At 44.2% G+C, this 25533-nt stretch overlaps 1 protein-coding gene across 2 annotated transcripts in view; it reads left to right on the top strand.

Moving 5' to 3' along the window:
• Positions 1-23109, top strand: part of Nav1 (neuron navigator 1) — a 241983-nt gene extending 218874 nt beyond the window's left edge. For both annotated transcript variants that reach the window (XM_055598193.1, XM_055598194.1), the window contains 14 exons: positions 4419-4540; positions 7951-8147; positions 8399-8591; positions 8679-8847; positions 9129-9226; positions 9756-9851; positions 10105-10264; positions 10660-10895; positions 13419-13573; positions 13718-13789; positions 14407-14603; positions 15275-15393; positions 18951-19148; positions 21468-23109. In XM_055598193.1, coding sequence (XP_055454168.1) covers positions 4419-4540; positions 7951-8147; positions 8399-8591; positions 8679-8847; positions 9129-9226; positions 9756-9851; positions 10105-10264; positions 10660-10895; positions 13419-13573; positions 13718-13789; positions 14407-14603; positions 15275-15393; positions 18951-19148; positions 21468-21563 — 2108 coding nt within the window. In that variant the 3' untranslated portion in view covers positions 21564-23109. The remainder of the gene's footprint in view (positions 1-4418; positions 4541-7950; positions 8148-8398; positions 8592-8678; positions 8848-9128; positions 9227-9755; positions 9852-10104; positions 10265-10659; positions 10896-13418; positions 13574-13717; positions 13790-14406; positions 14604-15274; positions 15394-18950; positions 19149-21467) is intronic.
• Positions 23110-25533: the final 2424 nt, after the last annotated feature.

Genomic DNA, 25533 nt, shown 5'->3' with positions numbered 1-25533 from the left:
CAAATGTGTGCTTGGTCTACACACATGTACATGATTTCACTTGATTGTCACTTCTCTGTACCATGGGGATTCAACCCGCAATTCAAATGAAATGATACAGGTTCACCGGGCTCTGGGGCAAGTTAGCTTGGGTACTCAGAAATCAGTCATGCTTTGCTTACAGACAAAGAAGGTGGTTGCCTGTAGGCCAGCAGTGTGGCTCGGTAATGGAGGCTTAGCCAGCATCGACAAAGCCCTAAGTTCCAACCCCAACACAGAACAACAAACACTTCCTATCTTCCAGTCCCTTATCACAAGCCAGGCCCAGGGGACAATTTGGCAGGCCTCTTACTTACCCAGTCATTTTTATTTGTTTGTTTGTGGTTGTTCTTTTAGCTTTTTTGAGATAGGAATTCTGTATAGCCCTGGCTGTACTGGAACTCATGCTGTAGACCAAGCTGGCCTTGAACTGAGACTCAGAGATCCTCCTATCTGCCTCCCAAGTGCTGGGATTAAAAGTACATGCCACCTCTGCCTGGCCCATAGTCATTTTCCTACCACTTTTTTCTCCTCGTCCCTCTGCTGACCTCTGTGACTTACAGTGACCATAGCACTCAATGCCTTACTTGAGAAAATGAACATCCTCAAGTGAGACTCCATTATTATCCACATTCCAGCAACCCAGTCCTCTCATTTTGTTGAAAGGAGCTATCACCTCTGGCCAAGAGTAACCTCTTGAACATGCACACGCACACATACACATGCACACATTTTAAATCTAGATTCTACATATGAAAGTAAACCTATTTGTCTGAGTCTGGCTTATGCTTAACCTTATTTCTGCTTGTATCCATTTTTCTGTAAATGTCACATTTTTACCTTTTCTTATATCTGCATAAATTCCATTGTGTATATACACATTTCTTTTTTTGTTTGTCTGTTGATAGACATCTAGACTGGTTCCATCGCCTGGTTTTTGTGAATAGTGCAGCAGTAATCGTGGATGTGCAAATACCTCTGTGTTTGTTTGTAACAAAGTGCTGTGTAGTCCTACTTGTCCTCAAACTATGTAGAGCATACTAGCCTCAAACTTGAAACAAGCCCTTCTGCGACTGCCTCTCTCCAGTGCTGAGATTATAGGTGTGCAACACCAAGCCTGGCTTTGCTGTTAATTTTTTGTGTGTTCATCTTAATATCTTACAAACTTGCTGAGCTTCAGTTATTAGCTCACTGGGTTTTTTGTTTTGTTTTTAATTTGATCAAGTTTTGCCTGCATGTATGTCTGTACATAAAGGTGTCAGAAGCCCAATAGCTAGAGTTACAGTCAAGTGTGACCTGCGGGGGGGAGGGGGAGAGGGGGGAGAGGGTCTGGGAATTGAACCCAGGTCCTCTGGAAGAACAGCCAGTGCTCTTAACCACTGAGCCATCTCTCCAGCCCCTTGTGGGTTTTTTTTTTTTTTTTTTTTTTTTGGTTTGTATGTGTGTGTGTGTGATTTTATTTATTTATTTTATGTATGAGTGCTCTATCTACACGCCAGAAGAGGACATCAGGTTCCAGTATGAGCCGCCATGAGGTTCTTGAGACTTGAACTCAGGACCTCTGAAATAGCAGTGCTCTTATCCACTGAGTCATCTCTCCAGCCCGTTTTGTTTGTTTGTTTGTTTCACCCACTTCTCCATCTGCTTCTATGCAGACCAGTCTCCTGAACACCACACCTCTGTTCCTAATGTTATTTTGGACATTTCTACTTCATTGACTTTATGGGTATCTATAGCTTAGCATTCCTAAAATTGAAAGCTCCCCATTCTCCACCCCCCATTTCACCCTTGTATAAATACACAACAAACCTTTTTCCCCATCTGCAGTTTTTCCCAGCCTAGTTACTGGGCCATTAGGGTCATCTTTTTAAAATTCATGTTTTCTTCCTCACTGGTTGGCCCTTGCAGTGAGTTCATTCTGGCGCCTATGCGATCTCAATTATGCTCCACCTCTGTGTTGTTACTGTCCTGGCTCAGGTTTTCCTGGGTTACTACACTAATCTAACTGGTTCTGAGGGCTCCAGTCCCTACTTTCCATTGCCCCCAGAGAAACTGCATTGTCAGTTCAGATCAAAACACATTCTAATTTAAATATGAGCTGGTTATTAGATAAAAGGAAATGTTAATTTTCTTTGGTGTGATAATCCTTTTGTGAGCAAGTATCCATATTCACAGGAGATTTATCTTCAGGTATTATTTTCAAATCTGTGAGAAAGGGGGTAAAGAGCAGATACAATAAAGTGTTCACAATGGCTGAGTTTGGCAGAGGGCATCTGGGTGTTCTTTTACTGTGCTGTCACTTTTCTCTTGTGTTTGAAACATTTCAGAAAAGCAGGTTAGAAGAGTAAAAAACATCCTCGTCCTTAGAGTCTCACGCCGGCCTCCTCCTGCTCTAACTGTGCCCTTCCTTTTAGCTCCATCTTCCATCATTTCCTCTTGCATCCAACATTCTACCTACAAATAATCCTGCCATATGGTGGACACTTTTCTAAGCATCCTAGTCACTTATTCCAGGTGGCAGCCTAACAAAGCATATTTTGCAATGAGGAGAATAAGACAGAGAAAATAATTTGATCCATTACCACAGGTGATCCATCTGGGATATTCAACTATTTCCAAGTTCCCAAGTGAACTTTGCTCTTGAGATAACACACTCTCTAAATGAATAAATTATGACTGTCTGCAGGAAATGTTCACAGTAAACTTTCGTTCATGTTGATCAAGAAGCAATTTCATAGTCCGGCACGGTGGTACATGCTTATAAGGAGGCAGAGGCAAGCAGATCTCTATGAGTTCAAGGCAGCCTGGTCAACAAAGTGAGTCCAGGACAACCAAAGCTACACAGGGAAACAACAAAAAACAAAAACAAAACAATTTCTTAAGGAGGACTTCCAGAAGCTTCACTGGAGCTACTGCTTCAACAGTGCTGCCTAGCTGTGCTTTATTTACGGATAGACATTTGCACAGTACAAAACTCAAGATGCAAGAAGTATTTTCTAACTTATGATGCTGCAAACGTATCTTTTGCACTCTACCCCTTCCACAGTCCTGAGAGCTGAACCCAGCACCTTATCCATAGTAAGCAAGCATTCTACCACCAAGCCATCTCTCCAGCCCTCTTTTGTTATTGAAAGTAGCTTAGACATAATTTTTAACTTAGTAGATGGACTTGCAGCTATTGAAAGATCCCTATGCTAGTCTAATACTTGGTACTTTTTTTTTTTTTAACTTTTGATATGAGGGGGCTTGAACCCAGGGCATCTGCATGTACTTTTCTCTGTCCCTGAATGCCTTCCCAGTGTTCCTGTCTGAAATATCTCCGCTCTTTAAGTATTCAGACATGTCCTCTGTTGGGCGCTTTATTTCCCTCCCCACCTTTTTAAAGAAGAGGGGGTCGTTTTCTCGCTAATGCAAACCTCAGAGAACTGAACTTTTCCGCCTATCAGATGACAAAGTGAAAATCATTCAGGTTCAATACAAGGTACAGGCCGCTTATACTTGACCTTGAGCCAAAAGGCAGCCAAGTATTGCTAGAAGGTCATTAAAATATAATAGGGCCTGGGCTAAGAGGAATGCCACAAGTTCAGAGCCAGACGGGCTTCATAGTAGTTACAGGTCAGCCTGTCTCAAAAAAAACAAACAACAAAAATAGTTATGGTGGCTCATACATATAATCCCAGCACTTGGGAAGCAAGGCAGGAGGACTGTCACAAGCGTAAGACTAGCCTGGTGCACATAAACACAGACTCACATCCCAGTGTTTGTGGCATACGCCTTTAACCCCAGAACTCAGGAGGCAGGGGCAGGTGGGTCTTTGTGAATTTGAGGCCAGCCTGGTCTGCAGCGTGAGCTCCAGGACAGCCAGGGGCTACACAGAGAAACCCTGTCTCGAAAAACCAAAACAAAATAGACACACACATGGTGGGTGGGGTGGGGGTTGTGTCTGTATTACATTGTCCTCGGCCAGCTTCAGTTAAATCCTTTTCACAACTTGTCAATCTGAGTTCATTATTAAATCCTCTATTTCTCATACTAAACCGGAGCTACTTTTGTTGTATTTTGGCTTTTGTTTTATTTTGGTTTGGGACAGCTTCTTGCTATGTAACCTAGGCTAACCCAGAGCTCACCTTTTAAGTTCTGGGCACCACTATGCCCAACTTGGACTGGGAGTTTCCTGAGAATAGGACTTGTTTCTTTTTTCACTTTAGCATTTTCTTCTATGTTGAAGAATGACTGTAACTCTAAATGTTCATTGAATAAATAATCCACCAAATGTGCAGTGTATACCTAGAAGCTGGTTGGTCCTCCCTCCTTCTTACCTGTTGCAACTAGACTCTCCTTAAGCCCCATGTTTTCTCTCAATTTACCTCTGTGTTCTTCCCACTTATACTGGCCAATAGAACTCCGGATCAAGAGACAAAATTCCTCAGATAGCATCTCCAGTCTCAACAGTATCACCAGCCATTCCAGCATCGGTAGCAGCAAGGATGCTGATGCCAAAAAGAAGAAGAAGAAGAGCTGGGTAAGTAAAGGCCTGGAAGCTGCCCTGTGGTATCTTACCTCAGTGCAGGGAACTGGTCCTTTCAGGATCAACCAACAGATGGTCCCTCCAATTAAAGTGTCAGTGTGACATCTCCTGGGAACAAAATCTGCTAAGTTTCTATTCCTTCAGCCATTGTCTACTCCCCCAACACCACTGCCACCACTTCCCAGCAGCCTCTGTATGTGTCTGCCTTCCTGGGGCTCTACCTACTGATGAGATCAAATATACTTGGCCATAGAAGGATCTGAGAAAAATCCGGGGGGAGTGGGGTGGGGGTGACATGTGGAGAGAATTCCTAAGCCCAGCATCTCTAGACACTCCTGGGGGCCATTGTCTTAGTTTGGGAAAGGTGGCTGTACTTCCATATCACTCTAAGGCTTGCCTTTTGGCTGGTCCAGAGGTGGAGTTTGTTATGTGTGCTGTCCCCCTATAACTCAAAACTGGCCTTGGATGAGCTCTATAAGATCTTTAGGCAGGTGCAGGGCACTGTCTGACTGACTGAAATGGAGAGTGACCCAGAGTGAGCCGTCTTGTCCCTGTCCCCTGCTGAGGAGGGCTGACCACAGACCTTCGCCTAGTGCAGACAGGAGCCAGCTGTGTGAAAAAAACAACAGCTGTGTGAAATGCATGATTAGTGCTGCTGCTGCTGCTTTCATTTTTTTTTTTTCTTTTATTTCCTTCAAAATGCTGACCTCAAATCCCTATTTTTTTCCAGGTTTATGAGGTAAGAGACTTGGTTCCTCTCCCTTTACTTTTTCTTTCCCTTTGCACACCTCCCTATTTCCAGAGCAAGTATCCTCTCTTTAAAAAAAAAAAGCCACTCATAACCCCCAACTACCCACCTAGTTCCTAACTCACTCCGCTGCATGGTCCATCCACGCTGCCCTTCATGAGGACAGAGGAGTGGTCTGCTTAGGGGTCAAATGGGAAATCCTAACAAAATCCAAATCTACTGCCTGCCATCTTCCCCTATTCCAAGAATGGCCTATTATAAAAAGCAGAACCGTTGAGCTCCTGTTATCCAGAAGATGAGCCTTTTTATTTTTGTCCCATTTACCACAGCAGTCTAAAATAGAAGAAAATCAATGGCTGAAGGTTATTTGGATCACAGTTTCTGGAGGCCTGTTGATTTGGGGCTTATTGTAAAACTTTAGCTTTAGAATAGTGTGAACTGGAGACAGGTGAGGGATTTATTTCATCCAGTGTAGGAAGTACTTGTCACCCCAAAGGCCATCATGTAGCTTCCTAGGACATCAGCTAGAAGCCTACCAGACTAGTGGTATGGGTAAGTCACAACACAAGGGAGACTTAGGCAGGAGAAACACCATGAGTTCAGTGCCAGCCTGGGCTACATAGTGAATGCCTGGCCTGAGCTGGGCCCTCACGAAGGTAGAAGGAAAGAACTGACTCTGCAAAGCTGCCCTCTGACCTCCTGCACATGCTGTAGCAGGTGCACACAGATGGAGAGGCCAGCTGGTCACCTAAACCTGCATATTTAAAGTAGCAGTTCCCCAAGTGTGTTGTGCAGATCAGCAGTCCACTGAAATGTTCCTTTAAAGGTGGTAATATCATCATCACATACCTCTTAGGAGCATTTTTTTACTTAGCATGTCTACACTGGGAAAGTTCTAAGACATCCCCTCCTTAGCAAAGAATCCTGGTTCTCTTTGCTTAATATATTGGTTGAGCCATTGGAGACAAAGAAAATGACTCCCTGCAGCCCTGACTGTCAGAATACTGAGTTCACACAGCACTATTGTCATAGAAGTATAAGGGTGGCAGAAAGCCATTTGTGGCCACAGGATTTCTCTCTAGAGAGGGAAGGAGGCAGTGGCAAGACTGACTCCCATGAGAGAGTAGTGTGGAGAAAATCAGGAAGCCTGAATGTCTTCCTTAAGATACACAATGTCAGGGCAGGAGAGATGGCTCAGTAGTTAAGAACACTGTCTGCCCTTCCAAAGGACTGGCACCCACATGGCAGCTCACAACTGTAACCCCAATTCCAAGGGATCTGACACCTTCACACTAATGCACATAAAATAAAATTAAATAAATTTTTAAAAAAAAGATACACAACGTGGAGTCAGTGAGCTCTGGCCTTTCAGGCTCAACACTTCATCTCCACAGACAGCTGGTATTACAGTGCCTCAAGCCCTGCTTGCCCCGTGACAATATACCCTAACCAACTGCATACATACTCTTACCTCTCTGCCAAGTCAGCTCGGGCCTCATGTTTTACCTAGGAGTTCCACACACACACATGCACTAGCTCCATAAGCTCCCAGGAGACTTCAGGTGTGTTCTAAGAAACACATCTTGTAAGTCCATGCTCAGTTTCTCCCTGCTACCCCCCCCGCCCCTTTGCACTTACTATTCCACACATCTGGCTTGCCTTTGTCCCTACAGCCTCTGACCCCTCCTTTACTCTCGTCTCTTGCTGTCATCCCATGTCTATGTCCCTGTGTGTGTGTGTGTGTGTGTTTGTGTGTGTGTGTGTGTATTGTGTGTGCATGCTGTACACAGGCATGTGAATGGGTGTGGGTCAGCTCCTTGGCTCGAATATCTAGCTCACATCCCTAACACCCGAAGCTTATCAACACCAGAATCGAACAAGCTCTGCTCAGATTATAATGCCCTACGTAGCCAAGGAATGGCTGGAAAGTAGTTTTTACTCTAGGACACTTGGCATAGTAAATGATACTGAAAGGTGGGCATGGGGTAAACATCTGCAAACCTGGCACTTGGGAGGTAGAGGCAGGAAGATCTGGAGTTTAAGGTCACCCACTGCTGCATACTGAGTTCAAGGCTAGCCTGGTCTACATGAGACCCAGTTTAAAAAAGGGGGAGGGGATCTTTTATTTGGATGTTTTAACCACCATGCCATGTGCTGAGAACAAGAATTCTAAATGAAACTTGATACTACTTCCTTCTCTTGATCTTTACTGTTACTGATTAATTTGAGAAGAGATTAATAAATTCTTGTATAATGAGCCCAAGTCAGAACTGGCATCCTAAAACCCACAGAGGGTGAGGTTCTAGAATAATCAGATAATGGAGGAGGTGAAATTGGACTATTGAGAGGTATATCTACCATGGGATATCTGGGGAGGCTTTGTTGTTTGTTTTTGGTTTTTCTGTTTTGAGGGACACAGTTCCCTCCATGGACTCAACAAGTTTTCTTGGCCTAAAATGGCAGCAAACAAATGATCCTACTCTTTCTCTCAGTCCTGATTTCTAGATAACTCCTCTGTCCATATGTCACCTCACAGAGTGGGTGTAATTACAAGTAAATCCTCTGCCTCCACATCCCTGTCCCAGCCCTAAAGCTGTCCTCCTCATCCCAGTGTAAAGCCTTGACATCTCTCTCCCCGGAATCTGCTCTCTCCTAGCTTCGAAGTTCCTTCAACAAAGCCTTCAGTATTAAAAAGGGTCCCAAGTCAGCCTCCTCATACTCCGATATTGAGGAGATCGCCACACCTGACTCCTCAGCACCGTCATCCCCCAAACTACAGCATGGCTCCACAGAGACTGCATCCCCCTCCATCAAGTCCTCCAATTCGTCCTCTGTGGGCACTGAGGTCACCGAGTGAGTGCTCTGTCCATCAGCTACCCTAGTAAACGGCTGGCTGGAGTTGGCAGTAAGCCCACAGACCCTGACAAATGCCGCCATATTGATGTCCTGTCCCTGGGCATGGAGACCCACAAAGGGATCCTTCCTTATAAACCAACTGGGGTCCCCATGAGCAAAAGGAAACAAGACTGTGGGTCAGGAATGTCAAAATCCCCTGCTACCCAGTGCTTCTCTGGGATCCAGGCTGACCTTTTGCTTCCTTACAGGGCCCCTGCTCATCCAGTTCCCCACACTAGACTGTTCCAAGCCAATGAGGAGGAGGAGCCAGAGAAGAAGGAGGTATCAGAACTGCGCTCTGAACTATGGGAGAAAGAGATGAAGCTTACAGATATCCGGTTGGAGGCCCTCAACTCTGCCCACCAGCTGGACCAGCTTCGGGAGACCATGCACAATATGCAGGTCAGTGTCTGAGCAGAGCTGCAGGAGGGGAGAGCAGGCCTGACATCCATGCCACCCTGCCACCTGGCCCATCTCTTCTGCCCACAGTTGGAGGTGGACCTGTTGAAAGCAGAGAATGACCGGCTGAAGGTTGCCCCCGGCCCCTCCTCAGGCTCCACTCCAGGGCAGGTCCCTGGATCATCTGCTTTGTCATCCCCGCGCCGTTCTCTGGGCCTTGCACTCAGCCATCCCTTCAGCCCCAGTCTCGCAGATACAGGTACCTGCTTGAGAAGGGTTTATGTGGGTTGAAGGAGAAAGGGCTCATTTACATTCTTCCCACCTGTTCTGTGGTCAGGGGGTTAATGGCGTTGAAATCAAGAAGATTTTACTGTCAGTGAACACTAGCAGTTGTTAAGGTTCTTAGCTCTACATCTTCTCAGATTGGGGCTCCCATCTCTGCTTTGTCATAAATAAGGAATTATTTGGAAAGGAAAATAACTACCAACTTGAAGCAAGGCTGAGTCCTTAAATCCAATTAGTCTTTTTCAATCCCCACAGAGCTATCACCCATGGATGGCATCAGCACCTGTGGTCCAAAGGAAGAAGTGACCCTTCGGGTGGTGGTACGGATGCCGCCCCAGCACATCATCAAAGGGGTAAGGGACTTTAGGGAGGGCTGGGACCAGCATGATATAGACAGCCCCAGATTTGCACTGGGCCAATAGTATGTGTGTTTAATAGAAACTCTACTTCCATTTTGAGTTTTGATCTCTTCCTGGGTTAGCAATATGTAGTATGAGAGACCCTGGATGAAGACTGTGAGCCACAGCTCCCAGCCAGCCATATAACCATGAGAGTAAACAAGTGCTCCCATGGCATCGGTGTTCTGAATGCACTTTGAGCTCAGTGACATCTTAACTCATAAGACAGGGTCTCCTGGAGCTCAAACTGAGCTTGAACTTCCCGGGTAGTAGAGGATAACCTAAAATGCTGATCCTCCTGCCTCCACACCCTTCTTTCGGGGGTTGCTGTCACATAAAATAGAGGACCTGGGCTGTCATACACAAGAATATAAGGGCTCTGGATAGTCTGAGACTAGAGTGCTCAGCTCCTGAGGCTTTCTAGAGCCTCCTGTTCTAGCACCATCTTTGTTAACGCTCATGTGCTTCCACACTAACCTTGCAGGACTTAAAACAGCAGGAGTTCTTCTTGGGGTGCAGCAAGGTCAGTGGCAAAGTGGACTGGAAGATGCTGGATGATGCTGTTTTCCAGGTGTTCAAGGTAAAGTGATTCTCACACTCAAAAAGGTTGGTCATCTTCTCCTGGGGCTGTCAGCGCCCCAGGCCCTGGGATTCTAGAAACTTTTTTGATTCTAGGTGCTTTATTGAGGAATGCAAAATAGGAAAATGCACATACCCTACCCCCTTCCTATATACCTCCTTTCATTGCCTATAATATCTGTTCTTTCTTGTGGCTTTTCCATCTGTAGTTATGTCTTTTCAATACCCTCACGAACTTCTTGTTCTTCTATCAGGACTACATTTCTAAAATGGACCCAGCTTCCACCCTGGGACTAAGCACTGAGTCCATACATGGCTACAGCCTCAGCCACGTGAAACGAGTGTTGGATGCTGAGCCCCCAGAAATGCCTCCTTGCCGCCGAGGTGTCAATAACATATCAGTCTCCCTCAAAGGTCAGTCTTTATCTCTTGGGGTGAGGTAGTATAACATGGAGGCAGGAAGGGGATCATCAAATAATGTATCACACATTCATGTAACAAGAAATTATTGAGAGACGCTAATGTGAAGGTGCTTAAGTAATACAGGAAATTTAAGATGGACGAGTAAGACCCAGTCTGAAGCCCCAAACTTGGGCTTCTTTCTCTACCCATCCTCCTGTAGCTCATAGTGTATCCCTAAAAAAATGAGGTCCAGGTTTTCAAAGCTGGGGAGAAGGGGCCTCCAAGGTAACTGTAAGACAAGTAGCCCTGACTCTCTTCAGTAGAGTAGATGATGAAGAAAGAGCTCTTTGGTTATCTTGTCATCCTCGTGGCTGGTGAAGACTCATGCTTTCTGGGGTGTGGTGCAGGTCTGAAGGAGAAGTGCGTGGACAGCCTGGTGTTCGAGACACTCATCCCCAAGCCCATGATGCAGCACTACATAAGCCTCCTGCTCAAGCACCGGCGCCTTGTTCTCTCTGGCCCCAGTGGCACTGGCAAGACCTACTTAACCAATCGGCTGGCTGAGTATCTGGTGGAGCGCTCAGGCCGTGAGGTCACCGATGGCATCGTCAGCACTTTCAACATGCACCAGCAATCTTGCAAGGTGGCTGTCCCGAGACCTCCTACCAGTCTGCAAACCTCAGCCTCACCCAAGCCTTTCCCTGGCCCCTTCCTGCCACTCATATTCCCTTTCCATAGCTCTGCCTTAATCTTTTTCCTATCTTCAGTGTTCTTCCACCCTTCCTTTCTCCTTCAGTGTTCTTTTCCCTGTCTCCCTCCCCTCCTCCCTCCCTCCTTCTGTCCTTCTGATACCCTCTTCCTTGTCATCTCTTTTCTCCTCCCCTCCCCTCCTCTCCTTTCTTTTCAGGCAGAGTCTTGCTATGTAGCCCAAGCTGGCCTTGAACTAGCAGTCCTCCCACCATCCCCTCCCTGCTCCAGCTGTGCATGTGGTGTTGACTGAGCATTAAGCATAAGGCCTCAGGCATGCTAGGCAAGCCCTCTGTAACTAAGCTATATTACCCAAGCTGTCTTTTACTTTTTATTTTGGGACCAGGTCTCCCTAACTTTACCAGGCTGGCCTGAACTTGAAATCCTCCTGCCTCAGTCTCCCAAATAGCTAGGATTACAGGGTGTGCTTTTAGCTTCTTTTATCCATACCTTTGTCCCTCATACCTTCTCTCACCTCCACCTCAGTTCCTGTAGTTGATCCTCTGCAGGCTGCCAGTGCTGTGTATTATATCCATTCTCTTTTATCTTCTTCATTCTACCTTTGCAGTATTGCCATCAGACCATAGTTAGGGAAGTGTTCAGAATTAAATTTTATATGTCATTTCCCCCATCCCTGCAGTAATGTGCCTTGAATGTACCCTAAAATGGTACAAGCCTTGGCTCTCCCAAGCTGAAGAAGACATCAGCTTGGTTGTGGCACAGCTGAGGTTGTGGCATCAACTCAGTGAAAAGCCATTTCAGAATAGATACTCCTTACTTTGGGTAATACTGAAGATTGCTGCTTATGGGGCTGGAGAGATTAATTAATCTTCAGTATTTTGGGGAATACTGAAGATTGCTGCTTATGGGGCTGGAGAACACTGACTGCTTTTAACCTCTCTGTCTATCTGACCTCTTTCAGAGTTCATGTGTCCTATATCTCAAGGGTGAGGGATAAGGGTGTAGTCACAGTCTGTCCCATAATAAAGTTGTCCATCAAGAAAGTCAAAGAAGCAACAACAATAGAGACAAAGAGAACAAGACAGGCAATTAGACAAGGATGCCCTTACGGATGGTACCACAGAATTCTGATTGAGAGGCTGCCTCACGGCGGCCATCTCTGACGAGAAACAGATGGGAGGAGGACCGTCCCGGTCCTAGCCTCCCAAACTGGGGCATCCTCCAGTTCCCAGTCTCAGACGACTAAAAAAGGTCCAGATAGGCGCCTAAACCGAAACAGATTGGTACCACAGAAATTCTGACACATCTGTCTATCGCAACGACTGATCAGACGACCAAAAAAGGCCCAGATAGGCACCCAAACAGAAACATATTGGTAAGACAGAAACAGACTAACCTGTTCCAAGCTCAACCTCCGAGTTTAGTCTGATGAGGGTTGGGGAAGGGGCATGCCCTTTCCCGGCCAATGCACCAAAAATGTAAGACCTGGGGTCTCATAGCTCAGGAGTTCAAGATTGTGCCCTTCCCAGAAACTCCCCCCAGACCATGACTCGTTGCAAAAGCAAGAGGTTTATTAACCATTGCGCAATGGGGTCACCCCTGCCAGTCAGCAAAGAGTGGCACCGGGAGACAAAGGCCTTTAGGTTTTTAAAAGAAAAATTGCGGGAAATTTGAAGTTGTAGTTTTGGCAGTTTAGGATTGGATGAAGAAGCTATAAAGTAAGATAATTGGTTAGTCTTACGTGCTCAAGCTTGGCCAGTCCTTCCAAGTGTGGATGCAGCTACAATTTAAGGTGGGGGTGGTTAGCTCATCCTTGAAGATTAGGGGCTACAGACTTTTGGCTGGAGGTCAAAAGCTACTCAGAAGAAGTCTGGGTTTGTTGCTAAGAAACACTATCTTGAAGGCAAGGGTCTGGTCGTTCTTTTTGCTGAGTGAAGGTCATTGCTTGCTTGCTTTTTTTTTTTTTTTTTTTTAATCTGTCCTCACAGATAGGGTCACATTTCTCCATTCTCTGGAAAGGTACTAAGAGGCTTTAGCTTAACCTGAACCTAAAACTCAAAACTATAGGCTTTAAAAGATATACAGGTTACAAAGTTAGCCTAACCCTTTCAAGTTCAATTTCCAGCAACCACATGGTGGCTTACAACCATCTATAATGGGAGCTGATGCCCTCTTCTGGCATGCAGGCATACATGCAGACAGAGCACCCATTTAATAATTAAAAAAAAAAAAAAAAAAGATTGCTGCTTAAAAGGGGTGGGAGATTTAGCTCAGTGGTAGAGTACTTGCCTAGCTTGTGCAAGGCCCTGGGTTCAATCCCCAGCACTTTGTAGGCAGATAGAAGGACCAAATATCCCAGGGAAAAATAAAATTAACAGAGCTTCTCCAAAATTATTCTGGCCAAGGTTTTCCAGGTGCTGGCTCATGAGTGCTCACCCACTGTCTCCATTTATTTCAGGATCTGCAACTGTACCTCTCCAACCTGGCTAACCAGATAGACCGGGAAACAGGAATTGGGGATGTGCCCTTGGTGATCCTACTGGATGACCTGAGTGAAGCAGGTTCCATCAGTGAGCTGGTCAATGGGGCCCTCACCTGCAAATATCACAAATGGTAAGCTGGGTCAGGACCATTCCCCACAGTGGGAATGGGGAGAGGAACATAGCCCAGTCCAACCTATGAGCTTCCCATTGCACACATGACAGACAGTAATTATTAAGGCAGATCTAAGCAATCCTTCTCCCTTTCTTCCCACAGTCCCTATATCATAGGTACCACCAACCAGCCTGTAAAAATGACACCCAACCATGGCTTGCACTTGAGCTTCAGGTAAGAACTATGTCCCTGCATGAAACTTCTGGCCTTATCAGTGATCTGTAAATAATAATTAACTCCTGAACTTGTGAACAGTGGAGCAAGTAGCAGAAGAGAATAGGCAGAAACTGTCAGTCTGGGAAAAGGAAATAGATGTTTTTGCATGCCAGTTACAGTGCAGAAGAGGAGGCTTTTGAGAAAAGGGAAGGAACAAAAGACTAGGAGAAGTCAACCATGGTGGTACATCCTTTAATCCCAGCACTCAGGGAGGCAGAGGCAGGCAGATCTCAACCTGGTCTACAAAGAGAGTCCAGGACAGCTAAGGCTCCACAGGGAAACCCTGTCTCCAAAAACAAAACAAACAAAAACCTAGGAGAAACCCTGCTGGCTGCTGTACTAAGAACTTTCTTCTCAATCACTCTGAGACCAGGCAATTATTTGAGGGGGTCAGAGTTGAAAACCAGCTCTGCCCGTCCAGAGCTGCTACCTTACTGCCATTATCACCTCCTGTCACTTGAGAAAAAGTCAAAGGGGCATTCATGGGAGGCAGGCAGAAGGAGGGCCAGACTGGCAAGGGATGAACCCTGGCAGTGTCCCTGCTGACACTCTGTTCTTCCTATCCCTGGTGGCAGGATGCTGACCTTCTCTAACAACGTGGAGCCAGCCAATGGCTTTCTGGTCCGATACCTGCGGAGGAAGTTGGTAGAGTCAGACAGCGACATCAATGCTAACAAGGAGGAGCTGCTTCGGGTGCTGGACTGGGTGCCCAAGCTGTGGTATCACCTGCACACCTTCCTTGAGAAGCACAGCACCTCGGACTTCCTCATTGGTACTGCGGTCCAGCTTCCCCCTGGCGTCTGGAAGCAGTTTCCCTTCCTATGTCTCAACCCCTGGAGGGAGGCTCTCTTTGCTTGCTGGAGTCAAACCACTCAAGTATTCAATAAGCCTTTCCGCTGCCAATAGCACAGTGAATTGGATAAATCCCTTCAGACATCAGAAAGCCAGGCATAATGGTGTGCGCCTGTGGTTCTATCTGTTTAGGAGGCTGAAACAGGAGAATTGCTTGGACCCACTACAAGTTCAAGGCCAGCCTGAATAACATATTGAAACCTCCCCTAATCTTAAAAGTAAATAAAGAAATAAATAGGTTAATTAGACAAAATAAATGTGCTGCTGGCATAGTTCAATGGTAGAGCACTTACCTTAACTTGTATTTTTTAACCTAAGGCCTTAACTTGTACAAGGCCTTAGGTTAAAAAATAAAGCTACCTTCCCCTTCATTTTCCCCTCACAATAGCAAAAGGGAGAGAAGGCATATAGGAGGGTTTGCCTTCCTCCTGGTCTCACTTCCACCTTTACATTGATTGGCCAGACAGCTGGCACCCATTGCTCTTGAGCAACTTCAGATTTCCTCTAATGCTTTTTACTGAAGAGCAAAAGAAACAGGGCAGGGCAGATGAAGGTTCTCAGGCATCTTCATGGCTGCATCATTTTCCCTAGGCCCTTGCTTCTTTCTGTCCTGTCCCATTGGCATTGAGGACTTCCGGACCTGGTTCATTGACCTGTGGAACAATTCCATCATTCCCTATCTACAGGAAGGAGCCAAGGATGGGATCAAGGTGAGCTTCACCTTCTGGCCTTACTCAGGCTACTTATTATTGTCTAAGTATAACTTGTTACCAATTGATCAACCTTCTCCTTTTCCCTTCCTGGTCTCCCCAGCCTCTGATAACCACTACTCTTAAATGTCCGTGAGATCAATTTTTATATTCCACATAGGACTGTGATAGTATGATGCTTATCTTTCTCTGTGTGACTTATTTCCACACTTGAAACCACGCTGCTGCAAAGAACAGGATTTCAATTCTTTTATGACTGAATTTTACCCCATTGAGTATGTAAGAACAGATTTTTGTTGTTGTTGTTGTTATTGTCATTTTGTTTTTGTTTTTTGATACAGGGTTTCTCTGTATAGCCCTGGCTGTTCTGGAACTTGCTCTGTAGACCAGGCTGGCCTCAGACTTATAGAGAGCCACTTGCCTCTGCTTCCCAAGTGCTAGGATTAAAGATTTGCATCATTACTGCCTTGCTTACACCAGATTTTTTTTTTTAATCCTATCATCAGTTAATAGACACTTGTCTGTGTCAGTGCTACACTGACATGGGAGCAAAGATTTATGTCTCTTCATCATACTGACCTCATTTCTTCTGAATATATACCTAGTAGAGAGATTGTTGCATCATATGGTAGTTTTATTTCAAATTTTTTGAGACATCTTTGTACTGTTTTCCATCATGAACATGCTAATTTGCATACCCACCACTAGTGTTGTCTGTGGTCATTTGAGGAATCACTGTTCTAACTGGATAAGCTCTGAACTAATTTGATTGGCATTACCCTAGTGACTAGCGATACTGAGTATATTAAAATGACTTTTTGCATCACCTGTAATTAGAGCATACATGCTAGCACTAACATGCTGTCATTCAATGACTGGTCCTCATCAGTAATGTATCACCCCCAAAGGTAATTTTATTGAGATAGATATTTAAGATGATATATTAAATCTCTAAAGGTGTTTTCTTTTAAAGCAATACCATAAATCATTATTTCTTATATTTTAAAGAAAATTTTGAAGTATTATTAATAGATTTCCAATTTAAAAGATAATGTCGGGAGGAAATGAGGGAGGGGGCTACAGCTGGGATACAAAGTGAATAAACTGTAATTAATAAATAAATTAATTTAAAAAATTAAAATGAAAGTTTTTTCCCCAAAATAAATAAATAAATAAAGATAATGTCTAGCCAGGCAGTGGTAGTGCACACCTTTGTTCCCAGCATGCAGAGGCAGAGGCAAGGTGGATCTCTGAGTTCAAAGCCAGCCTGGTCTACAGAGTGAGCTCCAGGACAGCCAGGGCTACACAGTGAAACCCTGTCTCAAGAAACAAAACAAAACAAAAGAAATTCTTAAATAATAAAAGATATTATATATGATTAAGATTGAAGAATTCCTTCTTGGAAAATATATAAAATTTGGTTTTAGTATAACCTCAGTATCCATCATGGATGAATGAATAGTAAAAATGTGCTTGGTATGCACATATATGCAATGCAGTGTGGATATGGATATAGGTTATTTGAAAGAGATGATCTATTGGTCAGATAAACCTACAAAAATTATGTTAAGTGAAATAAGCCAGGGATTTTTTTTTTAAAATGCATGTTCTCAGTTACATGTGGAACATACAAAAGTAGAACACACAAGTAGAGAATGGATGGTTGCATAGATGTCAGCTAAAGGATACAAAATTTCATTCAGACAGAGGAAACAAGTCCAAGAGACATATTGTATGTTATTGTCAATAAAATAATGTTGGGCTAAATATTGCTTATTATTAACCCTGTATTATTTAACCTGCTATCACAATCAAATAAAACACAGACACCTGTTGGATTTTATAATTGCCTTATTTACCTTGGGCTGGGCAGATATTTTTATCTATGCTCTCTCAATAACCTCCCCATCTACCTCCCAGCCCCATCCAATGCCGTCCCTTATCCGGGTTACCTTCCATCCATAATCTTATAAGTACGTGCTTATATTTTTCATGTTAGTGTTTTCTCCATCCATGCCATCCTTGGAGACCTTCCTCCCCCGGGCCACCACGCTAACCTGTCTTAGTGTCCTCCTTCCCTATGATTCTCCTGAATCCAACCCCCACCCCAACAGGAGCTTTAGCCATGCCTACTGCATTTTGCCCTGCCCAGGTCTTAGGCCTTTTAATCAACCAATCAGGAACAATGACTTAGGCAGGTTTACACAACAAGGATAGATCTTGAGGTCCAGGAATTAGCATCAAAAATACAAGCATCAGACCAAACCCCAACAATTGTACAACATGGCAACTGTGTTCAATAACAGTATGCTTTAAAAGAAAATATATTTAAGTGTTCTCACCATAAAAAGATAAGACTTCAATGTATAGATCATTAGCTTGATTTAACCATTTCACAATTGATACGTTTTCATATATGCTGTATTTTATAAATGTATACAATTTTTTATTATTTTAATTGCTTTTTTCCAAAGACTCACAAATAAAAACATCACACAGCTAGATTAAAGAACCACTAAAATGCTTGCCCAGTCTTAAAGTCTGTATGTTTCAATGAGATTCTGCATAGTTAGAATGGCTGTACCTAAGCCAGGGAGCATCACTTAGGACTTGACACTTTGGTTATGGATTACATGTTTATTCATTTAACCATCACATGCACAAAAAGCAGCAGCAGCAGCAGCTATGACAGAGTTGAAACTAGAAAAAAACATAGCTTTATATCCTCTCTTATGGCTCATGTGTCCGTTGCCTGCATTACATCCATCCTCATCACCTATCTTTAGTGCAATTTTTATTTTTAAGTAAAATAAATAAGTAAGTATAGGACTGGAAATATAGTGATGGATTACTTGTTTATATACTTGAGTCTCTAGTGTCAGTTCTCAGACCAAAAATTAATAATAGTTAACTAGTTAGTTAGTTAGTTAATCTAGGCTATGGTGTGTCACATGTCTTTAAATCTGGCATTTGGGTAAGTAGATAAGATGGAAGTGTCACAAATTTGAAGTCAGTCTGGATTTTTAGTTAATTTTTAGTTAATTTTTTAATTAACTAAAAACTATTTTTAAGGTTTAACTGGGCATGTTGCAAATTACTCTAATCTCGGGAAGCTGGGAAAGGACTGCTGTGCATTTGAGGCTAGCCTGGACAGTATAGCAAGCACCAGGACAGGCCAGGACCACATAATGATACTGTTTTAAAACAAAATTAGCTAGGCATTGTAGTAGCACATGCCTTTAATCCCAGCACTTGCAACTGGGAGGCAGAGCATGGTCTATGTAGTAAATTCCAGACGAGCAAGAGGTATATGGTGAGACCCTGTCTCTAAGCAAACTTTTAAGACAACGTGCTAGAGCAGCCTCAATTATTCTGGAAGTTTATACCAACTTATTTTTCATGGGAAGTTCACCTATATAGATCAAACCCTCAAGTCTTCATGTTTGAGGAATTATGTATTTCCAGGGATTGCATTTTTTGTGAAACAAAGAAGAGATAACATGAGTAAGCTTCTTCTAATCTGTTGTCATCCCCTTGTTCACATTTTTCTTCTCCAGGTTCATGGACAGAAAGCTGCTTGGGAAGATCCAGTGGAGTGGGTCCGGGACACTCTCCCCTGGCCATCAGCCCAACAAGACCAATCAAAGCTATACCATTTACCCCCACCTTCTGTGGGCCCTCATAGCATCGCCTCACCTCCAGAGGACAGGACAGTCAAAGACAGCACCCCAAGCTCCCTGGACTCAGACCCTCTGGTAAGTAAAAGTCATAGAGTATTAAAGAACTGAATTATATACTCTTCACGTACATGTTTGATGGGCTTCAAGCACTGAAGAGTTTAGCAAAGCCAGGATCAGAATAAGGCCAGTGAGGAACTCTGAGCATCAGGATCTTGGGTTCCAGTGATGTCATCCCCGTCTCCTAGCCGAAGCTAAATAACATACCCAGGAATATGTTTTCTAGCTAAGGCCCAAGTTTCAGGCCATCTCTGTAAGAACATAGACCAAAGAAGGACTGGAGAGGTAGCTCAGCAGTTACAAGCACCTGCTGCTCTTCCAGAGGCTCCAAATTCAGTTTCCAGCACCCATCTAAGCTTCAAATGCCAGCTCCAAGGAGGATATGACACATTTGACCTATGAGGTCACTGTGCTCATGTGGACATGCCTACATGCAAACACACATGATATACACACACATAATTAAAAATAATAAAAATTTAAAATGTAAAAACTATTATCAACCAAAGAAATAGCAAGATATGGTATGTTGGTGCTTTCTACTTCTGCCTCTTCTCTGATAGTATTCTGAGACTTCATCAGCTAAAGTAAAATGTAAACCAGGGGGAAATGTTTTCAATGATATAGCCAAAAATTATCTTTTTTTAAAATTTTTTTATTAATTACACTTTATTTACTTTTTATCCCCCCTGTAGTTCCCTCCCTTCTCCCCTCCCAATTCCTTCCTTCCTCCCCCTTCTCCACGTAATCCCCTCCCCAAGTCCACTGGTAGGGGAGGTCTTCTTTTCCTTCCTTCTGATCCTAGTCTGTTAGGATCCTAGTCACCAGGAGTGGCTGCATTGTCTTCCTCTGTGGCCTGGTAAGGCTGTTCCCTGCTCAGGGGGAGGTGATCAAAGAGCAGGCCAATCATTTCATGTCAGAGACAGTCCCTGTTCCCATTACTATGGAACCCACTTGGAGACTGAACTGTCATGGGCTACATCTGTGCAGGGGTTCTAGGTTATCTCCATGCATGCTACTTGGTTGGAGTATCACTCTCCGGGAAGACCCCGGTGCTCAGATTTTTTGGTTCTGTTGCTCTCCTTATGGGGCTTCTGTCCTCTCCAGATCTTACTAGTTCCCACTTCTTTCATAATATTCCCTGCACTCTGCCCAAAGGTTGGCCATAAGTCTCAGCATCTGCTTTGATAGTCTGCAGGACAGAGCCTTTCAGAGGCCCTCTGTGGCAGGCGCCTAACTTGTTCCCTGTTTTCTCCTTCTTCTAATGTCCATCCTCTTTGCCTTTTATTAGACGCTTTCAGAGCCTTCAAAATGGCTCAACGGGGAAAAGAATTTGTCACACAAAGCTGTTGAGTTTCAGGAGAGAACCAACTCCTAAAAGTTGTCCACTGACTACCACATGCATGCCATGGATCAGAAATCCCCCACACACACACACACACATCATGCATGCACCAAAAAAATAATTATATAAAAACAAACTACACAGAATAAAAGTTAAGCCTCTAAACAAAAGAATCTGCAAAAGATATGAAGAGGCATTTGACTAGAGGAAATATAAGTGACTGATAAAAACACAATATCCTCAACTTATGTAATAATGAGAAAATGCAAATTAAATCAGGGAGATGCTCTTTTCCATTGGCATAGTGACTGGAGCATAGACTTTCATATTCTGCTGAGGAGATAGTCATTATTAAAACCACATTAGAGGGGAATTTAGCAGAAAGTAATGAAATTTAACACACAAATCATTTGATCTTGCCATTGCACCTTTCCAGTAGGGAATAATTGTTTTAATTGGAAGACTGATAACAGAGATAGAAGAGATTGGCAGCAGTTTGAGTAGCACCAACCAGGCTTACTTAGCTAAAGTCTGAACTGTAAAATGGAAGAGAGGAGTACACTGAAGTGGTAGACCTGACACAGGCTCTGGGGGTAACAGAGAGTCTTAACTGTTGGAGTATAGTCCAGGGCCAGTTACAGCACTTCTCCCATTACTCCCGGTATAAGCTGGCATGTATGGACATCTGTCATTCCCTGGAATGCATCTTGAAACAAGGGGAATATTGTTCTCTGGTGTCCTCCACACCTATGACCCATGACACCTTGCAAAGGTATCCCAGGCGATGGTTTGTGTGCATGGGTTTACATCAGGATTGAAGCAATTGTCAGTTCTTCATGAACCACCTCTGAAGTCCCTGTTCTTAGTCACACCAAGGATCAGACCCATGATAGGGGTTTTGTAGGGGCTGGTTGGTTGGTTGGTTCTGGTTTCCCTATAGGCAGGACCCAGCATCCCATCCCATATTTACCCTTCTCTTTGCCTCTTTTTAGATGGCCATGTTGCTGAAACTTCAAGAAGCTGCCAACTATATTGAGTCACCGGATCGAGAGACTATCCTGGACCCCAACCTCCAGGCAACACTCTGAGGGCCCAGAAGTCACTGCCACCTTGGACAACAGAAGGCTGCTTCAGCTTCACTAGCTCTCCTCTCCTCTCTTCTTTCGGAGCTCTGGCTCACCAGCCTCACCAGGAGAACAGGAGGGAAGAAGAGGGCAAGAGGAGGGATGGGTTCTTGGTGCTGAACCTTTGAGAACTTCCTAGTAGGGATTGGAGGGGTGGAGTTTGGGAACTCGTGCCCCTTAAATACATTTACTAGCCTCCTCTCATGACTTTGGAGAAAAGATGATTCTGGGTCTTTTCTCCAATTTTTGTTTCACCTACAAACTCCTGGGCTTTCTGGGGAGGGATTAGGAAGACATCAAAAACAAAACAAAAAACTCCACCGGTTCCTAGCTGGTTCTCATGAACACCTCTGAGACAGTCACATACGGGGAAATCTAAGGGAGGCAGACTTTCTTGCAAACCCTTCCCAATTCTATCATCACTGCCAGCAATCTTTCCCCAGAGATCTGGCCAGAACCCAGAAAACAAAGCATGTGGTATAACAAAAATAAATAAATAAAAATAAAAAAATTAAAGATGTGTAAATCAACCTGCAAAAGGTAAAAAGGCAATGGAAAAGATGAAGCTGGAAAAAAGGGGACCCAGTTGCCAAGATGGAAAGAGAGCTGCCAGATCTTGCCTTCTGGATGACAACAGGGGACACTGACAAGATGGCTGCCAATCTACGATGTCACCAAACCACAAAAGTAACATCACAGCCTTCAGAGAAAGACTATTGAGCTGTCTTTCTGCCCTCTGATTGAACATGCATAAAGTCAAATAAATCCTACTTTTTAATTTTTCATTTTAAAATTTTATTTCTGTTTTTTCCTTCTGTTTGCCTATTTATTTGCCCCCTCTCTCCAATTTTCTCACATCAATGAGATACTTGGGTTTTTCCATCCAGGAGATAGTTTTGCTTTCCAGGTGGGTTTTCTTTGGAGAATTTAATTCCATACTATTGGTGCAAGTTAGGCACCTACCATGCCGCTATTTCTGCCATCCTTGGGGCTTCTGTGGGACAGGAAACATTGGCTCAGAATAGTCGGAGAAAAAGAACTCAGTTTCTTTGGCTTTTCTTTTGAGAAAGCACATTCTACCTAGACACTCGACTGTCATCCTCAGGCATGATAACAGACATGGAAGAAAAGATGAAGCAGTACTCTTGAGCTTCATTGCGGACTGGAGGAAAACCAAAATAACTGGAAACACCTGCCTGTCTTATGGCCTGTCGGGCCCCTCACTGCACTGTTGGACAGTAGCCACTCCAGATTCCCTAGCTAGCCGTTACTATTTGGTTTTGACAGGTGAATAGTCACTTATAAGAGACTGAACGACCATGTGAGCTGCTTTGGATCAGAATAGAAGACTCAAGGAGTTTCACTTGGTGGCCAATATTTGCCTTCCAAAGAGATCCACATCTTACAGACGTTGCCCTCTTCCAGTTTCTGCAACCCACGCCCCTTCATTTGACAAGTGCTTACTGAGTATTTCACTATACACCGGTCATGATGTTTAAAAAAGACAAGATTTGGTCCTTAAGTTCATAGTCTTGGAGAAAATGTTAATCTCCATTACGTACACACCCCTTATTATCTGGATCTTAAAAATCATCTGAGAAACACAGATGAACCCCAAAGAGTCAGTTAAAGGAAGCCTTTGATTAGATCTCTACTATGTTGTGGGCAGAAGATCAGGCATCAGATCAGATGGAGCCTGAAGAACTATGGAATCTTGCTTGTCTAGATTGGGAAAATCTACTTCTGTCATTTCTGGAAACCAGGTAGATAACCAAGTTCCAGGCTGAGCTGCCTTATGGGCTAACGTTTCAGTGCTCTGCAGCTCAGGGAAATATATAACGAGCTGGACCTAAGAGTTTGCTCTTCTGATTCCTAAGTAGCACAATTCTTATGAGAATCTATTCCAAGATTCTATAGGCAAACTAAACTGGGCCACTGTTCCACCCAACTGAGGAATTACATGCATCTGCCTCTTAAAAGTTATGTTTTCATTTAGGTCCTCAAGAAGGTCTAGCTTGTCCCTCTTGCACCCTGTCACCCCCAGCAAAAGCTTCTATATTCCCTGGGTAGCCCCGGGGATGACAGGGTCCTCTGTTCTGGAGACATTATTGCTATTGCTGCTAATTCCATGAGCTGTGAAGATACCCAACCAACTCAACTGCAAAATATGCAATTCTGTGGTGGGAAGAGGCTATCCGAGGATGGTGCTGAAATCACTGCCTTAAGGTCTCTGCTGTGCAGAATGAAAAGGACCCAGAGCTGGGTGTTCCAACTTAGAAGGAAGGGAAGACTGGACAGGCCTACTTTGGACATAGGTCTCTTCTGAACCCTACCCAAAGCTCCAGTACCATGGCAGGGCTCAGACTTTCGCTGACATCCTAATGCTTGAGCCCTTTACTCTCTTTTCTGGTGCTGCCCAGCCAGTGCCTTCTGACATGGATGTTACTGGCTACTCAAGAAGAAAGAAAGTGAAAAATGGAAGAAGAGTCTGTGCCTTCTTCCATTCCAACTGCCTCAGACCGCAGAGGGATTATCTCTGTGGTAACCATGGATACCAATCAAGAATTTTATTTGGGTCTGCAGCAAGTTGATACTGGAGGCCTCTCATCTATAACTTCATTTCTATTCCTGGGATACCCACCACCCTCTTCTCTCAGTTGACTGCTGCATTTAGTTCAGGCCTCAAAGAGCTGTCCTCCAGGAAGTACGTTCCCATCCGGTGAAGTGCTCTTGAAGCCTCCACTTTCCTTCTGGAGCCTGGGACCCTGTTTACAGTCGCACATCTGGGGCCCTCACGGTAGGATCAACCATCTCAAAAAGGGATCGTGGTTCTGTGGCAGTTGTGGAAGGTTGAGCCTCCTCATGGTGCTATAACCCCTCTGGATGCTCGTCTAGACTTCTCAGAAGCAAAAGGCCTGAGCTCCCCATCACTGCCCAAGAATTCATGGCAAAGAGCAAATCCACAGCATACTTTCCAACCTACATTTGCTTCTTGGTTGCAACCACTGGGACTCCTCAGAAAGGAAAAACTGGGTCCCACAGCTACATTCTCCATTTCCAGGCACCTTCAGGAGAACCCACCCTACCTAATTCTGGAATCTGTGCTATCCCTTTTCCTTCAGACCCCGATTCCACCCCTCACCAAAGTTGGCTAGTGAAGAACATCAGCTTTTGGAGAGCCTCCACCCCAGGAGAGGCTCACCAGAGTCCCTCACATTCGGGATGAAGACCAATAAGTTGTGTTCAATATGTTTGTTTCTCAGTCCCTGCCTAGGCACTAAAATAAAATACTAGGTATTGGAGGCTGCTATGGGGCCTGATGTCTGTGTATCTCTCTGTCTCTCTGTTCTTCTCTCTCACACAGGAGCAGTTTGCTGTTTCTATCTTCTGGGGCTTTGTGGAACATTATTATTTTTGATACCTGTTTTCTAGTAACTTGTTGGTGCTTATTTCTGTCTCTGTAAATCCTTACTCTAGTGTCTTTTCATGTAGCCTAACCATTTGGAAGGGAGAGGCTGGCAGGGAAGGAGAATGGAGTTAAAGACCATGGAAACACCCTACAAGAAATGGTTGGTAAACATTTGGGTCTTGAATTACCAACCTTCTAATCTGTCCGAATTGATGGTCATAAGACAAAGTAATGATTTTTTTCTCCCCTTCTAATTTTTTTGTCTTGTGGCTTTTCTAGTTTGCAATAATTGACATGGATTTAATCTCCCCATCGTCCCCTTACTTGTAGCACTCACAGATGAGTCACACTATTGAGAGGATACTGCCCCTTCCAGGACTCTGAAGATGAATTGTTTCCTGTCATATTCCAGGAAAGTAGGGAAAGCAGTGGTAGGTTTTTACAACACCTCCCATCATCACTCCAGATGGAGCCCATTCCCAGCCCCTGCATGTGCATGGCTCACTCACCTGATCAAGTGAGACA

This window comes from Psammomys obesus, unplaced genomic scaffold (assembly GCF_907164565.1).
Source record: "Psammomys obesus unplaced genomic scaffold, mPsaObe1.curated_primary_1811, whole genome shotgun sequence".
NCBI classification, from domain to species: domain Eukaryota; kingdom Metazoa; phylum Chordata; class Mammalia; order Rodentia; family Muridae; genus Psammomys; species Psammomys obesus.
This window is presented reverse-complemented; position numbering and strand designations above follow the sequence as displayed.